At 41.5% G+C, this 24,066-nt stretch overlaps 1 protein-coding gene across 2 annotated transcripts in view; it reads right to left on the reverse strand.

Annotated features, from left to right (window-relative positions):
- Nucleotides 1-7,923: 7,923 nt before the first annotated feature.
- The window catches only part of LOC129835571 (SH3 domain-containing protein 19-like), a 115,133-nt gene continuing 98,990 nt past the window's right edge, over nt 7,924-24,066 (reverse strand). For both annotated transcript variants that reach the window (XM_055901267.1, XM_055901266.1), the window contains 2 exons: nt 23,754-23,845; nt 7,924-22,785 (listed from right to left, as the gene is read on the reverse strand). In XM_055901267.1, the coding sequence (XP_055757242.1) occupies nt 22,663-22,785; nt 23,754-23,845 (215 nt within the window). In that variant the 3' untranslated portion in view covers nt 7,924-22,662. The remainder of the gene's footprint in view (nt 22,786-23,753; nt 23,846-24,066) is intronic.

Below are 24,066 nucleotides of genomic sequence, written 5' to 3' on the forward strand. Positions count from 1 at the left end.
GACAAATAAATATTGTTTTCACATAGTGTTATTTAACTCTGAACTATAGGAATGAGTAGTTTAATTAGATTTTTATTTTAAGGGGACTTTAAGCGCTTCTGGACTGGTTCAACCCAAGATGTTTCGTGTACCAGAGTACGTGAGCGGAATTGAGTAGTCGGTCGGAAATTCCTGCTCATCGCTCCTGGAGCTCCACCTCCTTTTCAACCACTCCACTAAAAACCTCTCCTTGCACACAGGGGGAAGAAAAAACCCTGCCACTACAAATTCGCTCCATTCAGTAAAATAACAATTTAACCACCAACACCCATCTATTTTTTGTGTGACTACCTAGACCTATCATTTGGTTTTGAAGTAATGAAACAAAAACATATTATTTGAATTAAAAGTATTTGAATAAAACATGAAAAGGTGAATGTAAGAAGCGCTCATCATTTCAAATAGACTACACGTCATATTAACACTCTGAATAGACTACACGTCATATTAAACACTCTGAATAGGCTACATGTCATATTAACACTCTGAATAGGCTACATGTCATATTAACACTCTGAATAGGCTACATGTCATATTAACACTCTGAATAGACTACATGTCATATTAAAACTCTGAATAGGCTACACGTCATATTAACACTCTGAATAGGCTACATGTCATATTAACACTCTGAATAGGCTACATGTCATATTAACACTCTGAATAGACTACATGTCATATTAACACTCTGAATAGGCCACATGTCATATTAACACTCTGAATAGACTACATGTCATATTAACACTCTGAATAGGCTACATGTCATATTAACACTCTGAATAGGCTACATGTCATATTAACACTCTGAATAGACTACATGTCATATTAACACTCTGAATAGGCTACATGTCATATTAACACTCTGAATAGGCCACATGTCATATTAACACTCTGAATAGGCTACATGTCATATTAACACTGAATAGACTACATGTCATATTAACACTCTGAATAGACTACATGTCATATTAACATTCTGAATAGGCCACATGTCATATTAACACTCTGAATAGACTACATGTCATATTAACACTCTGAATAGGCCACATGTCATATTAACACTCTGAATAGGCTACATGTCATATTAACACTCTGAATAGACTACATGTCATATTAACACTCTGAATAGACTACATGTCATAATAAACAGCATATTAACACTGAATAGGCCACATGTCATATTAACACTCTGAATAGACTACATGTCATATTAACACTCTGAATAGACTACATGTCATAATAAACAGCATATTAACACTGAATAGGCCACATGTCATATTAACACTCTGAATAGACTACATGTCATATTAACACTCTGAATAGACTACATGTCATATTAACACTCTGAATAGGCTACATGTCATATTAACACTCTGAATAGACTACATGTCATATTAAACAGCATATTAACACTCTGAATAGGCTACATGTCATATTAACACTCTGAATAGGCTACATGTCATATTAACACTCTGAATAGGCTACATGTCATATTAACACTCTGAATAGACTACATGTCATATTAAACAGCATATTAACACTCTGAATAGACTACATGTCATATTAACACTCTGAATAGGCCACATGTCATATTAAACAGCATATTAACACTCTGAATAGGCTACATGTCATATTAACACTCTGAATAGGCTACATGTCATATTAACACTCTGAATAGGCTACATGTCATATTAACACTCTGAATAGGCCACATGTCATATTAAACAGCATATTAACACTCTGAATAGACTACATGTCATATTAACACTCTGAATAGGCCACATGTCATATTAAACAGCATATTAACACTCTGAATAGACTACATGTCATATTAACACTCTGAATAGGACACATGTCATATTAAACAGCATATTAACACTCTGAATAGGCTACATGTCATATTAAACAGCATATTAACACTCTGAATAGACTACATGTCATATTAAACAGCATATTAACACTCTGAATAGGCTACATGTCATATTAACACTCTGAATAGGCTACATGTCATATTAACACTCTGAATAGGCTACATGTCATATTAACACTCTGAATAGACTACATGTCATATTAAACAGCATATTAACACTCTGAATAGGCTACATGTCATATTAACACTCTGAATAGACTACATGTCATATTAACACTCTGAATAGGCTACATGTCATATTAACACTCTGAATAGACTACATGTCATATTAACACTCTGAATAGGCTACATGTCATATTAACACTCTGAATAGACTACATGTCATATTAAACAGCATATTAACACTCTGAATAGGCTACATGTCATATTAACACTCTGAATAGGCTACATGTCATATTAACACTCTGAATAGGCTACATGTCATATTAACACTCTGAATAGGCCACATGTCATATTAAACAGCATATTAACACTCTGAATAGACTACATGTCATATTAACACTCTGAATAGGACACATGTCATATTAAACAGCATATTAACACTCTGAATAGGCTACATGTCATATTAAACAGCATATTAACACTCTGATTAGACTACATGTCATATTAAACAGCATATTAACACTCTGAATAGGCTACATGTCATATTAACACTCTGAATAGGCTACATGTCATATTAACACTCTGAATAGGCTACATGTCATATTAAACAGCATATTAACTCTCTGAATAGGCCACATGTCATATTAACACTCTGAATAGGCTACATGTCATATTAACACTCTGAATAGGCTACATGTCATATTAACACTCTGAATAGGCTACATGTCATATTAACACTCTGAATAGGCCACATGTCATATTAAACAGCATATTAACACTCTGAATAGACTACATGTCATATTAACACTCTGAATAGGACACATGTCATATTAAACAGCATATTAACACTCTGAATAGGCTACATGTCATATTAAACAGCATATTAACACTCTGAATAGACTACATGTCATATTAAACAGCATATTAACACTCTGAATAGGCTACATGTCAAATTAACACTCTGAATAGGCTACATGTCATATTAACACTCTGAATAGGCTACATGTCATATTAAACAGCATATTAACTCTCTGAATAGGCCACATGTCATATTAACACTCTGAATAGGCTACATGTCATATTAACACTCTGAATAGGCCACATGTCATATTAACACTCTGAATAGACTACATGTCATATTAACACTCTGAATAGGCTACATGTCATATTAAACAGCATATTAACTCTCTGAATAGGCCACATGTCATATTAACACTCTGAATAGGCTACATGTCATATTAAACAGCATATTAACTCTCTGAATAGGCTACATGTCATATTAACACTCTGAATAGACTACATGTCATAATAAACAGCATATTAACACTCTGAATAGGCTACATGTCATATTAACTCTCTGAATAGGCCACATGTCATATTAACACTCTGAATAGACTACATGTCATATTAACACTCTGAATAGACTACATGTCATATTAACACTCTGAATAGACTACATGTCATATTAAACAGTATATTAACATTCTGAATAGGCCACATGTCATTTTAACACTCTGAATAGGCTACATGTCATATTAACACTCTGAATAGGCCACATGTCATATTAACACTCTGAATAGACTACATGTCATATTAACACTCTGAATAGGCTACATGTCATATTAAACAGCATATTAACTCTCTGAATAGGCCACATGTCATATTAACACTCTGAATAGGCTACATGTCATATTAAACAGCATATTAACTCTCTGAATAGGCTACATGTCATATTAACACTCTGAATAGACTACATGTCATAATAAACAGCATATTAACACTCTGAATAGGCTACATGTCATATTAACTCTCTGAATAGGCCACATGTCATATTAACACTCTGAATAGACTACATGTCATATTAACACTCTGAATAGACTACATGTCATATTAACACTCTGAATAGACTACATGTCATATTAAACAGTATATTAACATTCTGAATAGGCCACATGTCATATTAACACTCTGAATAGACTACATGTCATATTAACACTCTGAATAGGCTACATGTCATATTAACACTCTGAATAGGCTACATGTTATATTAAACAGCATATAAACACTAAATAGGTCAGGAGCCAAACAGGGAGCCTAAGAAGTAACACAAATGAATGATTTTGGCTATATTATTTCAAAGCTAGAGCCTACAAAGAAATACATTGTGAAGAATTTGCGAGAGTGACACAATATGCTGGTAGGGACATAAAGCGTGCGGCATTTAAACATTTTGTTGTAGTAAATCATTATAGTCTATTAAAAAAATGCGCATATAGGCTGTGACTTATTTAGAATGAAAGACAAATTAAACGGAAAAAATGCCTTTTTAGGCTCAGTCTACAGGGCCGTTTGAATTCATTTTTTAGAAACACGAGTCTGGTCAGTCTGGGGCTTCAGGCTCATGGGACGGTGCCTGGAGAGCCGAACAGCAGCGGAGAATATCCTCTCTGTGCTGGCAGAGCCACTGGGGACGCCCTTTGGTCACTTGTCAGAGATGCAGAGTTGTTTAGAATAACCCAATCAAAACAGAAAGCTCCTTGAACGTGGGAATATGCCAGGCCTATTGGGCCAAAACCAATTATGGCCTTTTGTATAGATAATGGAACTATGATGAAGGTAACTTTTAAAAGACCAGATTTTTAGTTGATAAATATTTTGCTACAATGACACACTTCGTTATCTTACCCACCTCGTTCCTTTGTGTTAACAAGTGCACGTGGTAAGTACACCGTCATGCTTCCCGGGACACGTGTCTTTTCAGATTCCACAGTGATTCTTTAGTTGTGGACGTTACATCACCACACCCCCCTCTCTTGGCCGTCATCTCTGTAAATCACTTTTGATGTTGCACCCGTGTGTTTTATCGGTTTCTTTATGAAACTATTTAGTGCACTCCATGAACAGTAGCTATATATAGCAGCACACAAATAGACTACTTGATGTGAGCGCTACTTGGAGCGACATTGGGAGTGGACCAGAAGACTTTCGCTCCACCTCCGCTCAGCTGACGTACTCTGTAGTGTACCGAGCGCTCTGTGAACCGCGCAACATCAATTGCTGTGCACTCGGTGACAGCTCCGGTTGTCCCGCTTCACATACCATTCTCCGCTCGCATCTGAAATGCAGTATGTGAAATCTTGACACTTCATTTGCATAGGGGGAGCAACACATCACATTTTCTGACCTATCCAGACCACGGATTCCCCTTGGTTGTGAACCTTCCAGCTCTGCTCACATTAAGGCATATGAAATGCGATTACAGCAGACAGGCTCATCTCGCTAATATTATCATGCCCGAATTTAGAGCTCTCAATATGAAACGATACTTAAATAATTTTCGTAGAATTTAAATAAGACCACTTTCTTCTTGGTCACAGAGGGACGAAATCACCTCGTCCGTAAAGCCGAAGTTGTAATGAGTCAGTAGACATTTTGAATGGCGTCTCTGCGCCTCAGAAGACGTCATCGGTTATATGAAATGGGGCCAATTATGTCACTAAGTATGATTATAGTTGTTTTACAGTTATAAGGTGAAATATTATTGTAAGTATTTTAATTTGATTGTTACTGTATTTATAAAGCATGATGATGAAGAGATGTATTGTGTGTCTGGGAGGGGTATATGTTAAAACAACCTGGTTTAATGATGATGATGATGATGAAGAGATGTATTGTGTGTCTGGGAGGGGTATATGTTAAAACAACCTGGTTTAATGATGATGATGATGATGATGAAGAGATGTAGTGTGTGTCTGGGAGGGGTATATGTTAAAACAACCTGGTTTGATGATGATGATGATGAAGAGATGTATTGTGTGTCTGGGAGGGGTATATGTTAAAACAACCTGGTTTAATGATGATGATGATGATGAAGAGATGTAGTGTGTGTCTGGGAGGGGTATATGTTAAAACAACCTGGTTTAATGATGATGATGATGATGATGAAGAGATGTATTGTGTGTCTGGGAGGGGTATATGTTAAAACAACCTGGTTTAATGATGATGAAGAGATGTATTGTGTGTCTGGGAGGGGTATATGTTAAAACAACCTGGTTTGATGATGATGATGATGAAGAGATGTATTGTGTGTCTGGGAGGGGTATATGTTAAAACAACCTGGTTTGATGATGATGATGAAGAGATGTATTGTGTGTCTGGGAGGGGTATATGTTAAAACAACCTGGTTTGATGATGATGATGATGAAGAGATGTAGAGTGTGTCTGGGAGGGGTATATGTTAAAATAACCTGGTTTGATGATGATGATGATGATGATGAAGAGATGTATTGTGTGTCTGGGAGGGGTATATGTTAAAACAACCTGGTTTAATGATGATGATGATGAAGAGATGTATTGTGTGTCTGGGAGGGGTTTATGTTAAAACAACCTGGTTTGATGATGATGATGATGATGAAGAGATGTATTGTGTGTCTGGGAGGGGTATATGTTAAAACAACCTGGTTTGATGATGATGAAGAGATGTATTGTGTGTCTGGGAGGGGTATATGTTAAAACAACCTGGTTTAATGATGATGATGATGAAGAGATGTATTGTGTGTCTGGGAGGGGTATATGTTAAAACAACCTGGTTTAATGATGATGATGATGATGAAGAGATGTATTGTGTGTCTGGGAGGGGTATATGTTAAAACAACCTGGTTTGATGATGATGATGATGAAGAGATGTATTGTGTGTCTGGGAGGGGTATATGTTAAAACAACCTGGTTTGATGATGATGATGATGATGAAGAGATGTATTGTGTGTCTGGGAGGGGTATATGTTAAAACAACCTGGTTTGATGATGATGAAGAGATGTATTGTGTGTCTGGGAGGGGTATATGTTAAAACAACCTGGTTTGATGATGATGATGATGAAGAGATGTATTGTGTGTCTGGGAGGGGTATATGTTAAAACAACCTGGTTTAATGATGATGATGATGAAGAGATGTATTGTGTGTCTGGGAGGGGTATATGTTAAAACAACCTGGTTTGATGATGATGATGATGAAGAGATGTATTGTGTGTCTGGGAGGGGTATATGTTAAAACAACCTGGTTTGATGATGATGATGATGAAGAGATGTATTGTGTGTCTGGGAGGGGTATATGTTAAAACAACCTGGTTTAATGATGATGAAGAGATGTATTGTGTGTCTGGGAGGGGTATATGTTAAAACAACCTGGTTTAATGATGATGATGATGAAGAGATGTAGTGTGTGTCTGGGAGGGGTATATGTTAAAACAACCTGGTTTAATGATGATGAAGAGATGTAGTGTGTGCTATGGTTTGTATCTGCAACAACACATCAAACTGAGAATAAAAGACGACATCTTGACTACTGGTCGTTGATTGTTACTTGTAGACGACATCTTGACTACTGGTCTTTGATTGTTACTTGTAGACGACATCTTGAGTACTGGTCGTTGATTGTTACTTGTAGACGACATCTTGACTACTGGTCTTTGATTGTTACTTGTAGACGACATCTTGACTACTGGTCTTTGATTGTTACTTGTAGACGACATCTTGACTACTGGTCTTTGATTGTTACTTGTAGACTACATCTTGAGTACTGGTCGTTGATTGTTACTTGTAGACGACATCTTGACTACTGGTCTTTGATTGTTACTTGTAGACGACATCTTGACTACTGGTCTTTGATTGTTACTTGTAGACTACATCTTGAGTACTGGTCGTTGATTGTTACTTGTAGACGACATCTTGACTACTGGTCTTTGATTGTTACTTGTAGACGACATCTTGACTACTGGTCGTTGATTGTTACTTGTAGACGACTGGACTTCCTGCCTTTGCCAACCACCAGATAAGCTTCGAGTCATAGAAGCACTAGTATTAAAACATGTTTTATTTTGATTAAAACGCCTGTATGGAACATCCAGTTATACAGTATGTAAATGACACAAAGCAGTTAAACACAGAAAGAAAATCCTAAACCAACCTCCACTCAAGTCACATTTTCACAGACTAAATGAAAAATTAGACTGAAGTGAAAGTTAGGATTCACCCCCATAGAAAGCTGTTATTAAAGTGACCACTAGGTTACCTTATGAAATACATGACCAGGTAAGTACCAGGTTAAAAACAAAGAAATACAATCACTGGAATGGTTAACAGTCCAATAGACAATGGCAATTGAACTACACCCCCTTGGGTACACTCAAAATGGGCACCGCACCACCAGTCACAGACCCATAGACTTGAATGTGGAATTACCATTCTAGGAATTATATTTCTATGGTTGAAAAGCACTGTGCTGTAAGGCTGGCTTGCTGGTGATATTCTGATACGGGGATAGATTCAACAGGATTCAGCAAACTGTTTCGGATGTAGAACTTCAACGGCTGCCATTTTGGCATCAAAGTAAAGTACTGAGATGTAATATGGAGGGTAGTTTAGTGTCAATATGGAGGGTAGTTTAGTGTCAATATGGAGGGTAGTTTAGTGTCAATGTGGAGGGTAGTTTGGTGTCAATATGGAGGGTAGTTTAGTGTCAATATGGAGGACAGTGTGGTGTCAATATGGAGGGTAGTTTAGTGTCAATATGGAGGGTAGTTTAGTGTCAATATGGAGGGTAGTTTGGTGTCAATATGGAGGGTAGTTTAGTGTCAATATGGAGGGTAGTTTGGTGTCAATATGGAGGGTAGTTTGGTGTCAATATGGAGGGTAGTTTGGTGTCAATATGGAGGGTAGTTTGGTGTCAATATGGAGGGTAGTTTAGTGTCAATATGGAGGGTAGTTTGGTGTCAATATGGAGGGTAGTTTGGTGTCAATATGGAGGACAGTGTGGTGTCAATATGGAGGGTAGTTTAGTGTCAATATGGAGGACAGTGTGGTGTCAATATGGAGGGTAGTTTAGTGTCAATATGGAGGGTAGTTTAGTGTCAATATGGAGGGTAGTTTGGTGTCAATATGGAGGGTAGTTTAGTGTCAATATGGAGGGTAGTTTGGTGTCAATATGGAGGGTAGTTTGGTGTCAATATGGAGGGTAGTTTGGTGTCAATATGGAGGGTAGTTTAGTGTCAATATGGAGGACAGTGTGGTGTCAATATGGAGGGTAGTTTGGTGTCAATATGGAGGGTAGTTTAGTGTCAATATGGAGGGTAGTTTAGTGTCAATATGGAGGACAGTTTGGTGTCAATATGGAGGGTAGTTTAGTGTCAATATGGAGGGTAGTTTGGTGTCAATATGGAGGGTAGTTTAGTGTCAATATGGAGGACAGTGTGGTGTCAATATGGAGGGTAGTTTAGTGTCAATATGGAGGACAGTGTGGTGTCAATATGGAGGGTAGTTTAGTGTCAATATGGAGGGTAGTTTAGTGTCAATATGGAGGGTAGTTTAGTGTCAATATGGAGGGTAGTTTAGTGTCAATATGGAGGGTAGTTTGGTGTCAATATGGAGGGTAGTTTAGTGTCAATATGGAGGACAGTGTGGTGTCAATATGGAGGGTAGTTTAGTGTCAATATGGAGGGTAGTTTAGTGTCAATATGGAGGGTAGTTTAGTGTCAATATGGAGGGTAGTTTGGTGTCAATGTGGAGGGTAGTTTAGTGTCAATATGGAGGGTAGTTTGGTGTCAATATGGAGGAGTGTGGTGTCAATGTGGAGGGTAGTTTGGTGTCAATATGGAGGACAGTGTGGTGTCAATGTGGAGGGTAGTTTGGTGTCAATATGGAGGGTAGTCTGGTGTCAATGTGGAGGGTAGTTTAGTGTCAATATGGAGGGTAGTTTAGTGTCAATATGGAGGGTAGTTTAGTGTCAATATGGAGGACAGTGTGGTGTCAATATGGAGGGTAGTTTAGTGTCAATATGGAGGGTAGTTTAGTGTCAATGTGGAGGGTAGTTTGGTGTCAATATGGAGGGTAGTTTGGTGTCAATGTGGAGGGTAGTTTAGTGTCAATATGGAGGGTAGTTTGGTGTCAATATGGAGGAGTGTGGTGTCAATGTGGAGGGTAGTTTGGTGTCAATATGGAGGACAGTGTGGTGTCAATGTGGAGGGTAGTTTGGTGTCAATATGGAGGGTAGTCTGGTGTCAATGTGGAGGGTAGTTTAGTGTCAATATGGAGGGTAGTTTAGTGTCAATATGGAGGGTAGTTTAGTGTCAATATGGAGGACAGTGTGGTGTCAATATGGAGGGTAGTTTAGTGTCAATATGGAGGGTAGTTTAGTGTCAATGTGGAGGGTAGTTTGGTGTCAATATGGAGGGTAGTTTGGTGTCAATGTGGAGGGTAGTTTAGTGTCAATATGGAGGGTAGTTTGGTGTCAATATGGAGGGTAGTTTGGTGTCAATATGGAGGACAGTGTGGTGTCAATATGGAGGGTAGTTTAGTGTCAATATGGAGGACAGTGTGGTGTCAATATGGAGGGTAGTTTAGTGTCAATATGGAGGGTAGTTTAGTGTCAATATGGAGGGTAGTTTGGTGTCAATATGGAGGGTAGTTTAGTGTCAATATGGAGGGTAGTTTGGTGTCAATATGGAGGGTAGTTTGGTGTCAATATGGAGGGTAGTTTAGTGTCAATATGGAGGACAGTGTGGTGTCAATATGGAGGGTAGTTTGGTGTCAATATGGAGGGTAGTTTAGTGTCAATATGGAGGGTAGTTTAGTGTCAATATGGAGGACAGTTTGGTGTCAATATGGAGGGTAGTTTAGTGTCAATATGGAGGGTAGTTTGGTGTCAATATGGAGGGTAGTTTAGTGTCAATATGGAGGACAGTGTGGTGTCAATATGGAGGGTAGTTTAGTGTCAATATGGAGGACAGTGTGGTGTCAATATGGAGGGTAGTTTAGTGTCAATATGGAGGGTAGTTTAGTGTCAATATGGAGGGTAGTTTAGTGTCAATATGGAGGGTAGTTTAGTGTCAATATGGAGGGTAGTTTGGTGTCAATATGGAGGGTAGTTTAGTGTCAATATGGAGGACAGTGTGGTGTCAATATGGAGGGTAGTTTAGTGTCAATATGGAGGGTAGTTTAGTGTCAATATGGAGGGTAGTTTAGTGTCAATATGGAGGGTAGTTTGGTGTCAATGTGGAGGGTAGTTTAGTGTCAATATGGAGGGTAGTTTGGTGTCAATATGGAGGAGTGTGGTGTCAATGTGGAGGGTAGTTTGGTGTCAATATGGAGGACAGTGTGGTGTCAATATGGAGGGTAGTTTAGTGTCAATATGGAGGACAGTGTGGTGTCAATATGGAGGGTAGTTTAGTGTCAATATGGAGGGTAGTTTAGTGTCAATATGGAGGGTAGTTTAGTGTCAATATGGAGGGTAGTTTAGTGTCAATATGGAGGGTAGTTTGGTGTCAATATGGAGGGTAGTTTAGTGTCAATATGGAGGACAGTGTGGTGTCAATATGGAGGGTAGTTTAGTGTCAATATGGAGGGTAGTTTAGTGTCAATATGGAGGGTAGTTTAGTGTCAATATGGAGGGTAGTTTGGTGTCAATGTGGAGGGTAGTTTAGTGTCAATATGGAGGGTAGTTTGGTGTCAATATGGAGGGTAGTTTGGTGTCAATATGGAGGAGTGTGGTGTCAATGTGGAGGACAGTGTGGTGTCAATGTGGAGGGTAGTTTGGTGTCAATATGGAGGGTAGTCTGGTGTCAATGTGGAGGGTAGTTTAGTGTCAATATGGAGGGTAGTTTAGTGTCAATATGGAGGGTAGTTTAGTGTCAATATGGAGGACAGTTTGGTGTCAATATGGAGGGTAGTTTAGTGTCAATATGGAGGACAGTTTGGTGTCAATGTGGAGGGTAGTTTAGTGTCAATGTGGAGGGTAGTTTGGTGTCAATATGGAGGACAGTTTGTTGTCAATGTGGAGGGTAGTTTAGTGTCAATGTGGAGGGTAGTTTAGTGTCAATGTGGAGGGTAGTTTAGTGTCAATGTGGAGGACAGTGTGGTGTCAATATGGAGGGTAGTTTGGTGTCAATATGGAGGGTAGTTTGGTGTCAATATGGAGGGTAGTTTAGTGTCAATATGGAGGGTAGTTTGGTGTCAACATGGAGGGTAGTTTAGTGTCAATATGGAGGACAGTTTGGTGTCAACATGGAGGGTAGTCTGGTGTCAATATGGAGGACAGTGTGGTGTCAATATGGAGGGTAGTTTAGTGTCAATGTGGAGGGTAGTTTAGTGTCAATATGGAGGGTAGTTTGGTGTCAACATGGAGGGTAGTTTAGTGTCAATATGGAGGACAGTTTGGTGTCAATGTGGAGGGTAGTTTGGTGTCAACATGGAGGGTAGTTTAGTGTCAATATGGAGGACAGTTTGGTGTCAATGTGGAGGGTAGTTTAGTGTCAACATGGAGGGTAGTTTAGTGTCAATATGGAGGACAGTTTGGTGTCAATGTGGAGGGTAGTTTAGTGTCAATATGGAGGGTAGTTTGGTGTCAACATGGAGGGTAGTTTAGTGTCAATATGGAGGACAGTTTGGTGTCAATGTGGAGGGTAGTTTGGTGTCAATATGGAGGGTAGTGTGGTGTCAATGTGGAGGGTAGTTTGGTGTCAATATGTAGGACAGTGTGGTGTCAATATGGAGGGTAGTCTGGTGTCAATATGGAGGGTAGTTTAGTGTCAATGTGGAGGGTAGTTTGGTGTCAATGTGGAGGGTAGTTTGGTGTCAATATGGAGGGTAGTTTAGTGTCAACATGGAGGGTAGTTTAGTGTCAATATGGAGGGTAGTTTGGTGTCAATATGGAGGGTAGTTTGGTGTCAATATGGAGGGTAGTTTGGTGTCAATATGGAGGGTAGTTTGGTGTCAATATGGAGGGTAGTTTGGTGTCAATGTGGAGGGTAGTTTAGTGTCAATGTGGAGGGTAGTTTGGTGTCAATATGGAGGGTAGTTTGGTGTCAATATGGAGGGTAGTTTGGTGTCAATATGGAGGGTAGTTTGGTGTCAATGTGGAGGGTAGTTTAGTGTCAATATGGAGGGTAGTTTGGTGTCAATATGGAGGAGTGTGGTGTCAATATGGAGGGTAGTTTGGTGTCAATATGGAGGACAGTGTGGTGTCAATATGGAGGGTAGTTTGGTGTCAATATGGAGTGTAGTTTAGTGTCAATGTGCAGGGTAGTTTGGTGTCAATATGGAGGGTAGTTTAGTGTCAATATGGAGGGTAGTTTAGTGTCAATATGGAGGGTAGTTTAGTGTCAATATGGAGGGTAGTTTGGTGTCAATATGGAGGGTAGTTTGGTGTCAATATGGAGGGTAGTTTGGTGTCAATATGGAGGGTAGTTTAGTGTCAATATGGAGGGTAGTTTAGTGTCAATGTGGAGGGTAGTTTAGTGTCAATGTGGAGGGTAGTTTAGTGTCAATATGGAGGGTAGTTTAGTGTCAATATGGAGGACAGTGTGGTGTCAATATGGAGGGTAGTTTAGTGTCAATATGGAGGACAGTGTGGTGTCAATATGGAGGGTAGTTTAGTGTCAATATGGAGGACAGTGTGGTGTCAATGTGGAGGGTAGTTTGGTGTCAATATGAAGGGTAGTTTGGTGTCAATATGGAGGGTAGTTTGGTGTCAATATGGAGGGTAGTTTAGTGTCAATATGGAGGGTAGTTTAGTGTCAATATGGAGGACAGTGTGGTGTCAATATGGAGGGTAGTTTAGTGTCAATATGGAGGGTAGTTTAGTGTCAATATGGAGGGTAGTTTAGTGTCAATATGGAGGACAGTGTGGTGTCAATATGGAGGGTAGTTTAGTGTCAATATGGAGGGTAGTTTAGTGTCAATATGGAGGACAGTGTGGTGTCAATATGGAGGGTAGTTTAGTGTCAATATGGAGGACAGTGTGGTGTCAATGTGGAGGGTAGTTTGGTGTCAATATGGAGGGTAGTTTGGTGTCAATATGGAGGGTAGTTTGGTGTCAATATGGAGGGTAGTTTAGTGTCAATATGGAGGACAGTGTGGTGTCAATGTGGAGGGTAGTTTGGTGTCAATATGGAGGGTAGTTTGGTGTCAATATGGAGGGTAGTTTGGTGTCAATATGGAGGGTAGTTTAGTGTCAATACGGAGGGTAGTTTAGTGTCAATATGGAGGGTAGTTTAGTGTCAATATGGAGGACAGTGTGGTGTCAATATGGAGGGTAGTTTAGTGTCAATGTGGAGGGTAGTTTAGTGTCAATGTGGAGGGTAGTTTAGTGTCAATGTGGAGGGTAGTTTGGTGTCAATATGGAGGACAGTGTGGTGTCAATATGGAGGGTAGTTTAGTGTCAATATGGAGGGTAGTTTGGTGTCAATGTGGAGGGTAGTTTGGTGTCAATATGGAGGGTAGTCTGGTGTCAATATGGAGGACAGTGTGGTGTCAATATGGAGGGTAGTTTAGTGTCAATATGGAGGACAGTTTGGTGTCAATGTGGAGGGTAGTTTGGTGTCAATGTGGAGGGTAGTCTGGTGTCAATATGGAGGACAGTGTGGTGTCAATGTGGAGGGTAGTTTGGTGTCAATGTGGAGGGTAGTTTAGTGTCAATATGGAGGGTAGTTTGGTGTCAATATGGAGGGTAGTTTGGTGTCAATATGGAGGGTAGTTTAGTGTCAATATGGAGGACAGTGTGGTGTCAATGTGGAGGGTAGTTTGGTGTCAATATGGAGGGTAGTTTGGTGTCAATATGGAGGGTAGTTTGGTGTCAATATGGAGGGTAGTTTGGTGTCAATATGGAGGACAGTTTGGTGTCAATATGGAGGGTAGTTTAGTGTCAATATGGAGGGTAGTTTAGTGTCAATATGGAGGGTAGTTTGGTGTCAATATGGAGGGTAGTTTGGTGTCAATATGGAGGGTAGTTTGGTGTCAATATGGAGGGTAGTTTAGTGTCAATATGGAGGGTAGTTTAGTGTCAATGTGGAGGGTAGTTTAGTGTCAATATGGAGGGTAGTTTAGTGTCAATATGGAGGACAGTGTGGTGTCAATATGGAGGGTAGTTTAGTGTCAATATGGAGGACAGTGTGGTGTCAATATGGAGGGTAGTTTAGTGTCAATATGGAGGACAGTGTGGTGTCAATGTGGAGGGTAGTTTGGTGTCAATATGAAGGGTAGTTTGGTGTCAATATGGAGGGTAGTTTGGTGTCAATATGGAGGGTAGTTTAGTGTCAATATGGAGGGTAGTTTAGTGTCAATATGGAGGACAGTGTGGTGTCAATATGGAGGGTAGTTTAGTGTCAATATGGAGGGTAGTTTAGTGTCAATATGGAGGGTAGTTTAGTGTCAATATGGAGGACAGTGTGGTGTCAATATGGAGGGTAGTTTAGTGTCAATATGGAGGGTAGTTTAGTGTCAATATGGAGGGTAGTTTAGTGTCAATATGGAGGACAGTGTGGTGTCAATATGGAGGGTAGTTTAGTGTCAATATGGAGGACAGTGTGGTGTCAATGTGGAGGGTAGTTTGGTGTCAATATGGAGGGTAGTTTGGTGTCAATATGGAGGGTAGTTTGGTGTCAATATGGAGGGTAGTTTAGTGTCAATATGGAGGACAGTGTGGTGTCAATGTGGAGGGTAGTTTGGTGTCAATATGGAGGGTAGTTTGGTGTCAATATGGAGGGTAGTTTGGTGTCAATATGGAGGGTAGTTTAGTGTCAATATGGAGGGTAGTTTAGTGTCAATATGGAGGGTAGTTTAGTGTCAATATGGAGGACAGTGTGGTGTCAATATGGAGGGTAGTTTAGTGTCAATGTGGAGGGTAGTTTAGTGTCAATGTGGAGGGTAGTTTAGTGTCAATGTGGAGGGTAGTTTGGTGTCAATATGGAGGACAGTGTGGTGTCAATATGGAGGGTAGTTTAGTGTCAATATGGAGGGTAGTTTGGTGTCAATGTGGAGGGTAGTTTGGTGTCAATATGGAGGGTAGTCTGGTGTCAATATGGAGGACAGTGTGGTGTCAATATGGAGGGTAGTTTAGTGTCAATATGGAGGACAGTTTGGTGTCAATGTGGAGGGTAGTTTGGTGTCAATGTGGAGGGTAGTCTGGTGTCAATATGGAGGACAGTGTGGTGTCAATGTGGAGGGTAGTTTGGTGTCAATGTGGAGGGTAGTTTAGTGTCAATATGGAGGGTAGTTTGGTGTCAATATGGAGGGTAGTTTGGTGTCAATATGGAGGGTAGTTTAGTGTCAATATGGAGGACAGTGTGGTGTCAATGTGGAGGGTAGTTTGGTGTCAATATGGAGGGTAGTTTGGTGTCAATATGGAGGGTAGTTTGGTGTCAATATGGAGGGTAGTTTGGTGTCAATATGGAGGACAGTTTGGTGTCAATATGGAGGGTAGTTTAGTGTCAATATGGAGGGTAGTTTGGTGTCAATATGGAGGGTAGTTTAGTGTCAATATGGAGGACAGTTTGGTGTCAATGTGGAGGGTAGTTTGGTGTCAATGTGGAGGGTAGTTTGGTGTCAATATGGAGGGTAGTCTGGTGTCAATATGGAGGACAGTGTGGTGTCAATGTGGAGGGTAGTTTGGTGTCAATATGGAGGGTAGTTTAGTGTCAATATGGAGGACAGTTTGGTGTCAATATGGAGGGTAGTTTAGTGTCAATATGGAGGGTAGTTTAGTGTCAATGTGGAGGGTAGTTTAGTGTCAATGTGGAGGGTAGTTTAGTGTCAATATGGAGGGTAGTTTAGTGTCAATATGGAGGGTAGTTTAGTGTCAATATGGAGGGTAGTTTAGTGTCAATGTGGAGGGTAGTTTAGTGTCAATATGGAGGACAGTTTGGTGTCAATATGGAGGGTAGTTTAGTGTCAATGTGGAGGGTAGTTTAGTGTCAATATGGAGGGTAGTTTAGTGTCAATATGGAGGGTAGTTTGGTGTCAATGTGGAGGGTAGTTTAGTGTCAATGTGGAGGGTAGTTTAGTGTCAATATGGAGGGTAGTTTAGTGTCAATATGGAGGGTAGTTTAGTGTCAATATGGAGGACAGTGTGGTGTCAATGTGGAGGGTAGTTTAGTGTCAATATGGAGGGTAGTTTAGTGTCAATATGGAGGACAGTGTGGTGTCAATGTGGAGGGTAGTTTGGTGTCAATATGGAGGGTAGTTTAGTGTCAATGTGGAGGGTAGTTTAGTGTCAATGTGGAGGGTAGTTTGGTGTCAATATGGAGGGTAGTTTAGTGTCAATGTGGAGGGTAGTTTGGTGTCAATATGGAGGGTAGTTTGGTGTCAATATGGAGGGTAGTTTAGTGTCAATATGGAGGACAGTGTGGTGTCAATGTGGAGGGTAGTTTGGTGTCAATGTGGAGGGTAGTTTGGTGTCAATGTGGAGGGTAGTTTAGTGTCAATGTGGAGGGTAGTTTGGTGTCAATGTGGAGGGTAGTTTGGTGTCAATATGGAGGGTAGTCTGGTGTCAATATGGAGGACAGTGTGGTGTCAATATGGAGGGTAGTTTAGTGTCAATATGGAGGACAGTTTGGTGTCAATGTGGAGGGTAGTTTGGTGTCAATATGGAGGGTAGTCTGGTGTCAATATGGAGGACAGTGTGGTGTCAATGTGGAGGGTAGTTTGGTGTCAATGTGGAGGGTAGTTTAGTGTCAATATGGAGGGTAGTTTGGTGTCAATATGGAGGGTAGTTTAGTGTCAATATGGAGGACAGTGTGGTGTCAATGTGGAGGGTAGTTAGGTGTCAATATGGAGGGTAGTTTGGTGTCAATATGGAGGGTAGTTTGGTGTCAATATGGAGGGTAGTTTAGTGTCAATATGGAGGGTAGTTTAGTGTCAATGTGGAGGGTAGTTTAGTGTCAATATGGAGGGTAGTTTAGTGTCAATGTGGAGGGTAGTTTGGTGTCAATATGGAGGACAGTGTGGTGTCAATATGGAGGGTAGTTTAGTGTCAATATGGAGGGTAGTTTAGTGTCAATATGGAGGAGTGTGGTGTCAATATGGAGGGTAGTTTAGTGTCAATATGGAGGACAGTGTGGTGTCAATGTGGAGGGTAGTTTAGTGTCAATATGGAGGGTAGTTTAGTGTCAATGTGGAGGGTAGTTTAGTGTCAATGTGGAGGGTAGTTTAGTGTCAATGTGGAGGGTAGTTTAGTGTCAATGTGGAGGGTAGTTTAGTGTCAATATGGAGGACAGTGTGGTGTCAATATGGAGGGTAGTTTGGTGTCAATATGGAGGGTAGTTTGGTGTCAATATGGAGGACAGTGTGGTGTCAATATGGAGGACAGTGTGGTGTCAATGTGGAGGGTAGTTTAGTGTCAATGTGGAGGGTAGTTTAGTGTCAATGTGGAGGGTAGTTTAGTGTCAATGTGGAGGGTAGTTTAGTGTCAATATGGAGGACAGTGTGGTGTCAATGTGGAGGGTAGTTTGGTGTCAATATGGAGGGTAGTTTAGTGTCAATATGGAGGGTAGTTTAGTGTCAATGTGGAGGGTAGTTTAGTGTCAATGTGGAGGGTAGTTTAGTGTCAATGTGGAGGGTAGTTTGGTGTCAATATGGAGGGTAGTTTAGTGTCAATGTGGAGGGTAGTTTAGTGTCAATATGGAGGGTAGTTTGGTGTCAATATGGAGGGTAGTTTGGTGTCAATATGGAGGACAGTGTGGTGTCAATGTGGAGGGTAGTTTAGTGTCAATATGGAGGGTAGTTTAGTGTCAATGTGGAGGGTAGTTTGGTGTCAATGTGGAGGGTAGTTTGGTGTCAATATGGAGGGTAGTTTAGTGTCAACATGGAGGGTAGTTTAGTGTCAATATGGAGGGTAGTTTGGTGTCAATATGGAGGGTAGTTTGGTGTCAATATGGAGGGTAGTTTGGTGTCAATATGGAGGGTAGTTTGGTGTCAATATGGAGGGTAGTTTGGTGTCAATGTGGAGGGTAGTTTAGTGTCAATGTGGAGGGTAGTTTGGTGTCAATATGGAGGGTAGTTTGGTGTCAATATGGAGGGTAGTTTGGTGTCAATATGGAGGGTAGTTTGGTGTCAATGTGGAGGGTAGTTTAGTGTCAATATGGAGGGTAGTTTGGTGTCAATGTGGAGGGTAGTTTAGTGTCAATGTGGAGGGTAGTTTGGTGTCAATATGGAGGACAGTGTGGTGTCAATGTGGAGGGTAGTTTAGTGTCAATATGGAGGGTAGTTTAGTGTCAATATGGAGGATAGTTTGGTGTCAATGTGGAGGGTAGTTTAGTGTCAATAAGGAGGGTAGTTTAGTGTCAATATGGAGGGTAGTTTAGTGTCAATATGGAGGATAGTTTGGTGTCAATGTGGAGGGTAGTTTAGTGTCAATATGGAGGACAGTGTGGTGTCAATGTGGAGGGTAGTTTGGTGTCAATATGGAGGGTAGTTTAGTGTCAATATGGAGGGTAGTTTAGTGTCAATATGGAGGGTAGTTTAGTGTCAATATGGAGGGTAGTTTGGTGTCAATATGGAGGGTAGTTTAGTGTCAATATGGAGGGTAGTTTGGTGTCAATATGGAGGGTAGTTTGGTGTCAATATGGAGGGTAGTTTGGTGTCAATATGGAGGGTAGTTTAGTGTCAATATGGAGGGTAGTTTAGTGTCAATATGGAGGGTAGTTTAGTGTCAATATGGAGGGTAGTTTGGTGTCAATATGGAGGGTAGTTTAGTGTCAATATGGAGGGTAGTTTGGTGTCAATATGGAGGTTAGTTTAGTGTCAACATGGAGGACAGTTTAGTGTCAATATGGAGGGTAGTTTGGTGTCAATATGGAGGGTAGTTTGGTGTCAATATGGAGGGTAGTTTGGTGTCAATATGGAGGTTAGTTTAGTGTCAACATGGAGGACAGTTTAGTGTCAATATGGAGGGTAGTTTGGTGTCAATATGGAGGGTAGTTTGGTGTCAATATGGAGGGTAGTTTGGTGTCAATATGGAGGGTAGTTTGGTGTCAATATGGAGGGTAGTTTAGTGTCAATATGGAGGGTAGTTTGGTGTCAATATGGAGGTTAGTTTAGTGTCAACATGGAGGACAGTTTAGTGTCAATATGGAGGGTAGTTTGCCAAACTGTTATCTATCTATTCCTTATCATACTGAGAAACAAAATGTTCATCAACCACATCAGTACAACACCACATACTCATTCATTCATTCATTCATTCATTCATTCATTCATTCATTCATTTGCTTAACAAACACGTTCTCTCTGTCCCTGGACCTCACACACCCACATAGACCTGTTATATACACAGTGGACAAAACATTAGGAACACCTTCCTAACATTCAATTGCACCCCCCTCTTGCCCTCAGAACAGCCTCAATTCATCGGGGCATGGACTCGAAAAAGTGTTAAAAGCGTTCCACAGGGGATGCTGGGCCATGCTGACTCCAATGCTTCCCACAGTTGTGTCAAGTTGGTTGGACATCCTTTGGGTGGTGGACCATTCTTAATACACACGGGAAACGGTTGAGCGTGAAAATCCCCAGCAGCGTTGCAGTTCTTGACACAAACCGGTGTGCCTGGCACCTACTACCATACCCTGTTCAAAGGCAATTCAATATTTTTTGTCTTGCCCGTTCACCTTCTGAATGGCTCACACATACACAATCCATGTCTCAAAGGCTTAAACATCCTTCTTCAACCTGCCTCATCCTCTTCATCTACACTGATTGAAGTGGGTTTAACAGGTCACATCAATAAGGGACCATAGCTTTCACCTGGATTCAAATCGATAAAGCATCATAGCGTTTACCTGGATTCAGCTGGTCAGTCATGGAAAGAGCAATGCTTTGTATACTCAGTATATATGTCCCTTGACTTCTTCCACATGTTGTTCTGGTACAGCCGGAAATTTAAAATGGATTCAAATTGAGATTTTGTATCATTGGACTTACCCACAATACCCCATAATGTCAAAGTGGAATTATGTTTACAAATTAATAAAAAAAATAAAAAGCTGAAATGTCTTGAGTCAATAAGTATTCAACTCCTTTGTTATATCAAGCCTAAATAAGTTCAGGAGTCACATAATAAGTTGCATGGACTCACTCTGTGTGCAATAATAGTGTTTAACATGGTTTTTGAATGAATACCTCATCTCTGTACCCCACACATACAATTCTCTGTAAGTTCCCTCAGTCGAGCAGTGAATTTCACAGATTCAACCACAAAGACCAGGGAGTTTTTCCATTGCCTCACAAAGAAGGGCTCCTATTGGTAGATGGGTCAAAATATAAACAGCAGACATTGAATATCCCTTTGAGCATGGTGAAGTTATTAATTACACTTTGGATGGTGTGTCAATACACCCAGTCACTATAAAGATACAGGCGTCCTTCCTAACTTAGTTGCTGGAGAGGAAGGAAACCGCTCAGGGATTTCACCATAAAGGCCAATGGTGACTTTAATGTTCCTGAGTGGCCGAGTTACAGTTTTGACTTAAATCTATGTCAAGAAAATGGTTGTCTAGCAATGATCAACAAGCAATTTGACAGAGCTTGAAGAATTTTGAAAATAATAAATGGGCAAATGTTAGCTTTCCACACGTGGATTGTGTAACTGTCAATGGTGCTTCTACAAAGTATTGACCCGGGGGTGTAAATACCTACGTAAATGAGATATTTTCAATAAATTTGCAAACATTTCTAAGAACATGTTGTCACTTTGTCATTATGGGCTATTGTGATGTCATTATGGGCTATTGTGATGTCATTATGGGCTATTGTGATGTCATTATGGGGTATGGTGATGTCATTATACAGTATTGTGTGTGGATTGGTGAGAAAAAACGATTTAATCAATTTTGAATTCAGGCTGTAAAACAAAATATGGTATAAGTCAAGGGGTATGAATACTTTCTGAAGGCACATATTCATATATACACTACAATATCAAAAGTATGTGGACACCTGCTCGTCGAACATCTCATTCAAAAATCATGGGAATTCATTTGGAGTTGGTCCCCAATTAGCTGCTATAATACAGCCTCCACTCTTCTGGGAAGGCTTTCCACTAGATGTTGGAACATTGCTGCAGGGACTTACAATTCATACCAAAGGTGTTAGATGGGTTGAAGTCAGGGCTCTGTGCAGGCCAGTCAAGTTCTTCCACACCGATTTCCACAAACCATTTCTGTATGGAACTCGCTTTGTGCACGGGGGCATTGTCATGCCGAAACAGGAAAGGGCCTTCCCCAAACTGTTGCCACAAAGTTGGAAGCACAGAATCGTCTAGAATGTCATTGTATGCTGTGGCGCTAAGATTTCCCTTCACTGGAACTAAGGGGCTCGAACCATGAAAAACAGCCCCAGATCATTATTCCTCCTCCACCAAACTTTACAGTTGGCACTATGCATTGGGGCAGGTAGCGTTCTCCTGGCATCCACCAAACTCCGGAGAACCCGCTTACTCTACTTCAGAGTCCAATGGGTGTGAGCTTTACACCACCTCACAATATCAGCACCTACAGTTGACCGGTGCAGCTCTAGCAGGGCAGAAATTTGACAAACTGACTTGTCGGACAGGTGGCATCCTATGACGGTGCCACGTTAAAAGTCACTGAGCTCTTAATCCAGGTCATTCTACTGACAATGTTTGTCTATGGAGATTGCATGGCTGTGAGCTCGATTTTATACACCTGTCAGCAACTGGTGTGGCTGAAATAACCCAATCCACTAATTTGAAGGGCTGTCCACATACTTATGGCAATGTAGTTTATATATATATCACATAGTGTACATAGTCCTATTTGCAGCTGCCAGGAAGCAGTTTCAGATAGTTTTTGGGGACCAGGCCTCGCCTCCCTCCTGCATCACCCAGATACCACTCCTCGTCTACTGTCACCACCCCTGTTACTACCTCCCCTGCCTGGGAGAGAGACAGCGGAAAAGACAGGGAAAGAGAGAGGGGGGGGGGGAGTAAGGGAGAGAAGGGGGGAAAGAGAGAGGGAGAGAGTAAGTACTCAAATCATCCGACTTGCTACTTCATTTGTGACAAAATAACAACACACACTCACAAAGTGCTGAGCAAGCCTACCTTCACCTGCCTTCTCCTGCCTTCTCCTGCCTTCTCCTGCCTTCACCTGCCTTCACCTGCCTTCACCTGCCTTCACCTGCCTTCACCTGCCGTCACCTACCGTCATCTGCCTTCACCTACCGTCATCTGCCTTCACCTACCTTCACCTACCTTCACCTGCCTTCACCTGCCTTCACCTACCGTCATCTGCCTTCACCTACCGTCATCTGCCTTCACCTACCTTCACCTACCTTCACCTGCCTTCACCTGCCTTCACCTGCCTTCACCTACCTTCACCTACCTTCACCTACCTTCACCTACCGTCATCTGCCTTCACCTACCGTCATCTGCCTTCACCTACCGTCATCTGCCTTCACCTACCGTCACCTGCCTTCACCTGCCTTCACCTGCCTTCACCTACCGTCATCTGCCTTCACCTGCCTTCACCTGCCGTCATCTGCCTTCACCTGCCGTCACCTGCCGTCACCTGCCGTCACCTGCCTTCACCTGCCGTCATCTGCCTTCACCTGCCGTCATCTGCCGTCATCTGCCTTCACCTGCCTTCACCTGCCGTCATCTGCCTTCACCTGCCTTCACCTGCCTTCACCTGCCTTCACCTGCCTTCACCTGCCTTCACCTGCCTTCATCTGCCTTCACCTGCCTTCACCTGCCTTCACCTGCCGTCATCTGCCTTCACCTGCCTTCACCTGCCTTCACCTACCGTCACCTGCCTTCACCTACCGTCACCTGCCTTCACCTGCCGTCACCTGCCTTCACCTGCCTTCACCTACCGTCACCTGCCTTCACCTGCCTTCACCTACCTTCAGTGAGAGCTCATCTTCGCTCTCTCCACTGAAATCAAACAGGACCTTGGCCACGCCCCTGGCCACAGGCTGGCTCGTCATTGGCTGAGCTGCAGAGAGGATCAGAAAGTATGGTTAAACTCTGTGACCAAAATGTGTGCGTCCTGTGCATGTTACCCTGAGATGAAGTCTCCCTTATGGACTGATCTAGGATCAGCTCCCCGAGATGAAGCCTCCCTTAGGAACTGATCTAGGATCAGCTCCCCCTCCCCCCAGACCAATAACCATTAGTGTGGGGGCGGGGAACGCAAAACTGACCCCAGATCAGCGT

The sequence above is a fragment of the Salvelinus fontinalis genome, chromosome 36, assembly GCF_029448725.1.
Source record: "Salvelinus fontinalis isolate EN_2023a chromosome 36, ASM2944872v1, whole genome shotgun sequence".
Classification (NCBI taxonomy): Eukaryota; Metazoa; Chordata; class Actinopteri; order Salmoniformes; family Salmonidae; genus Salvelinus; species Salvelinus fontinalis.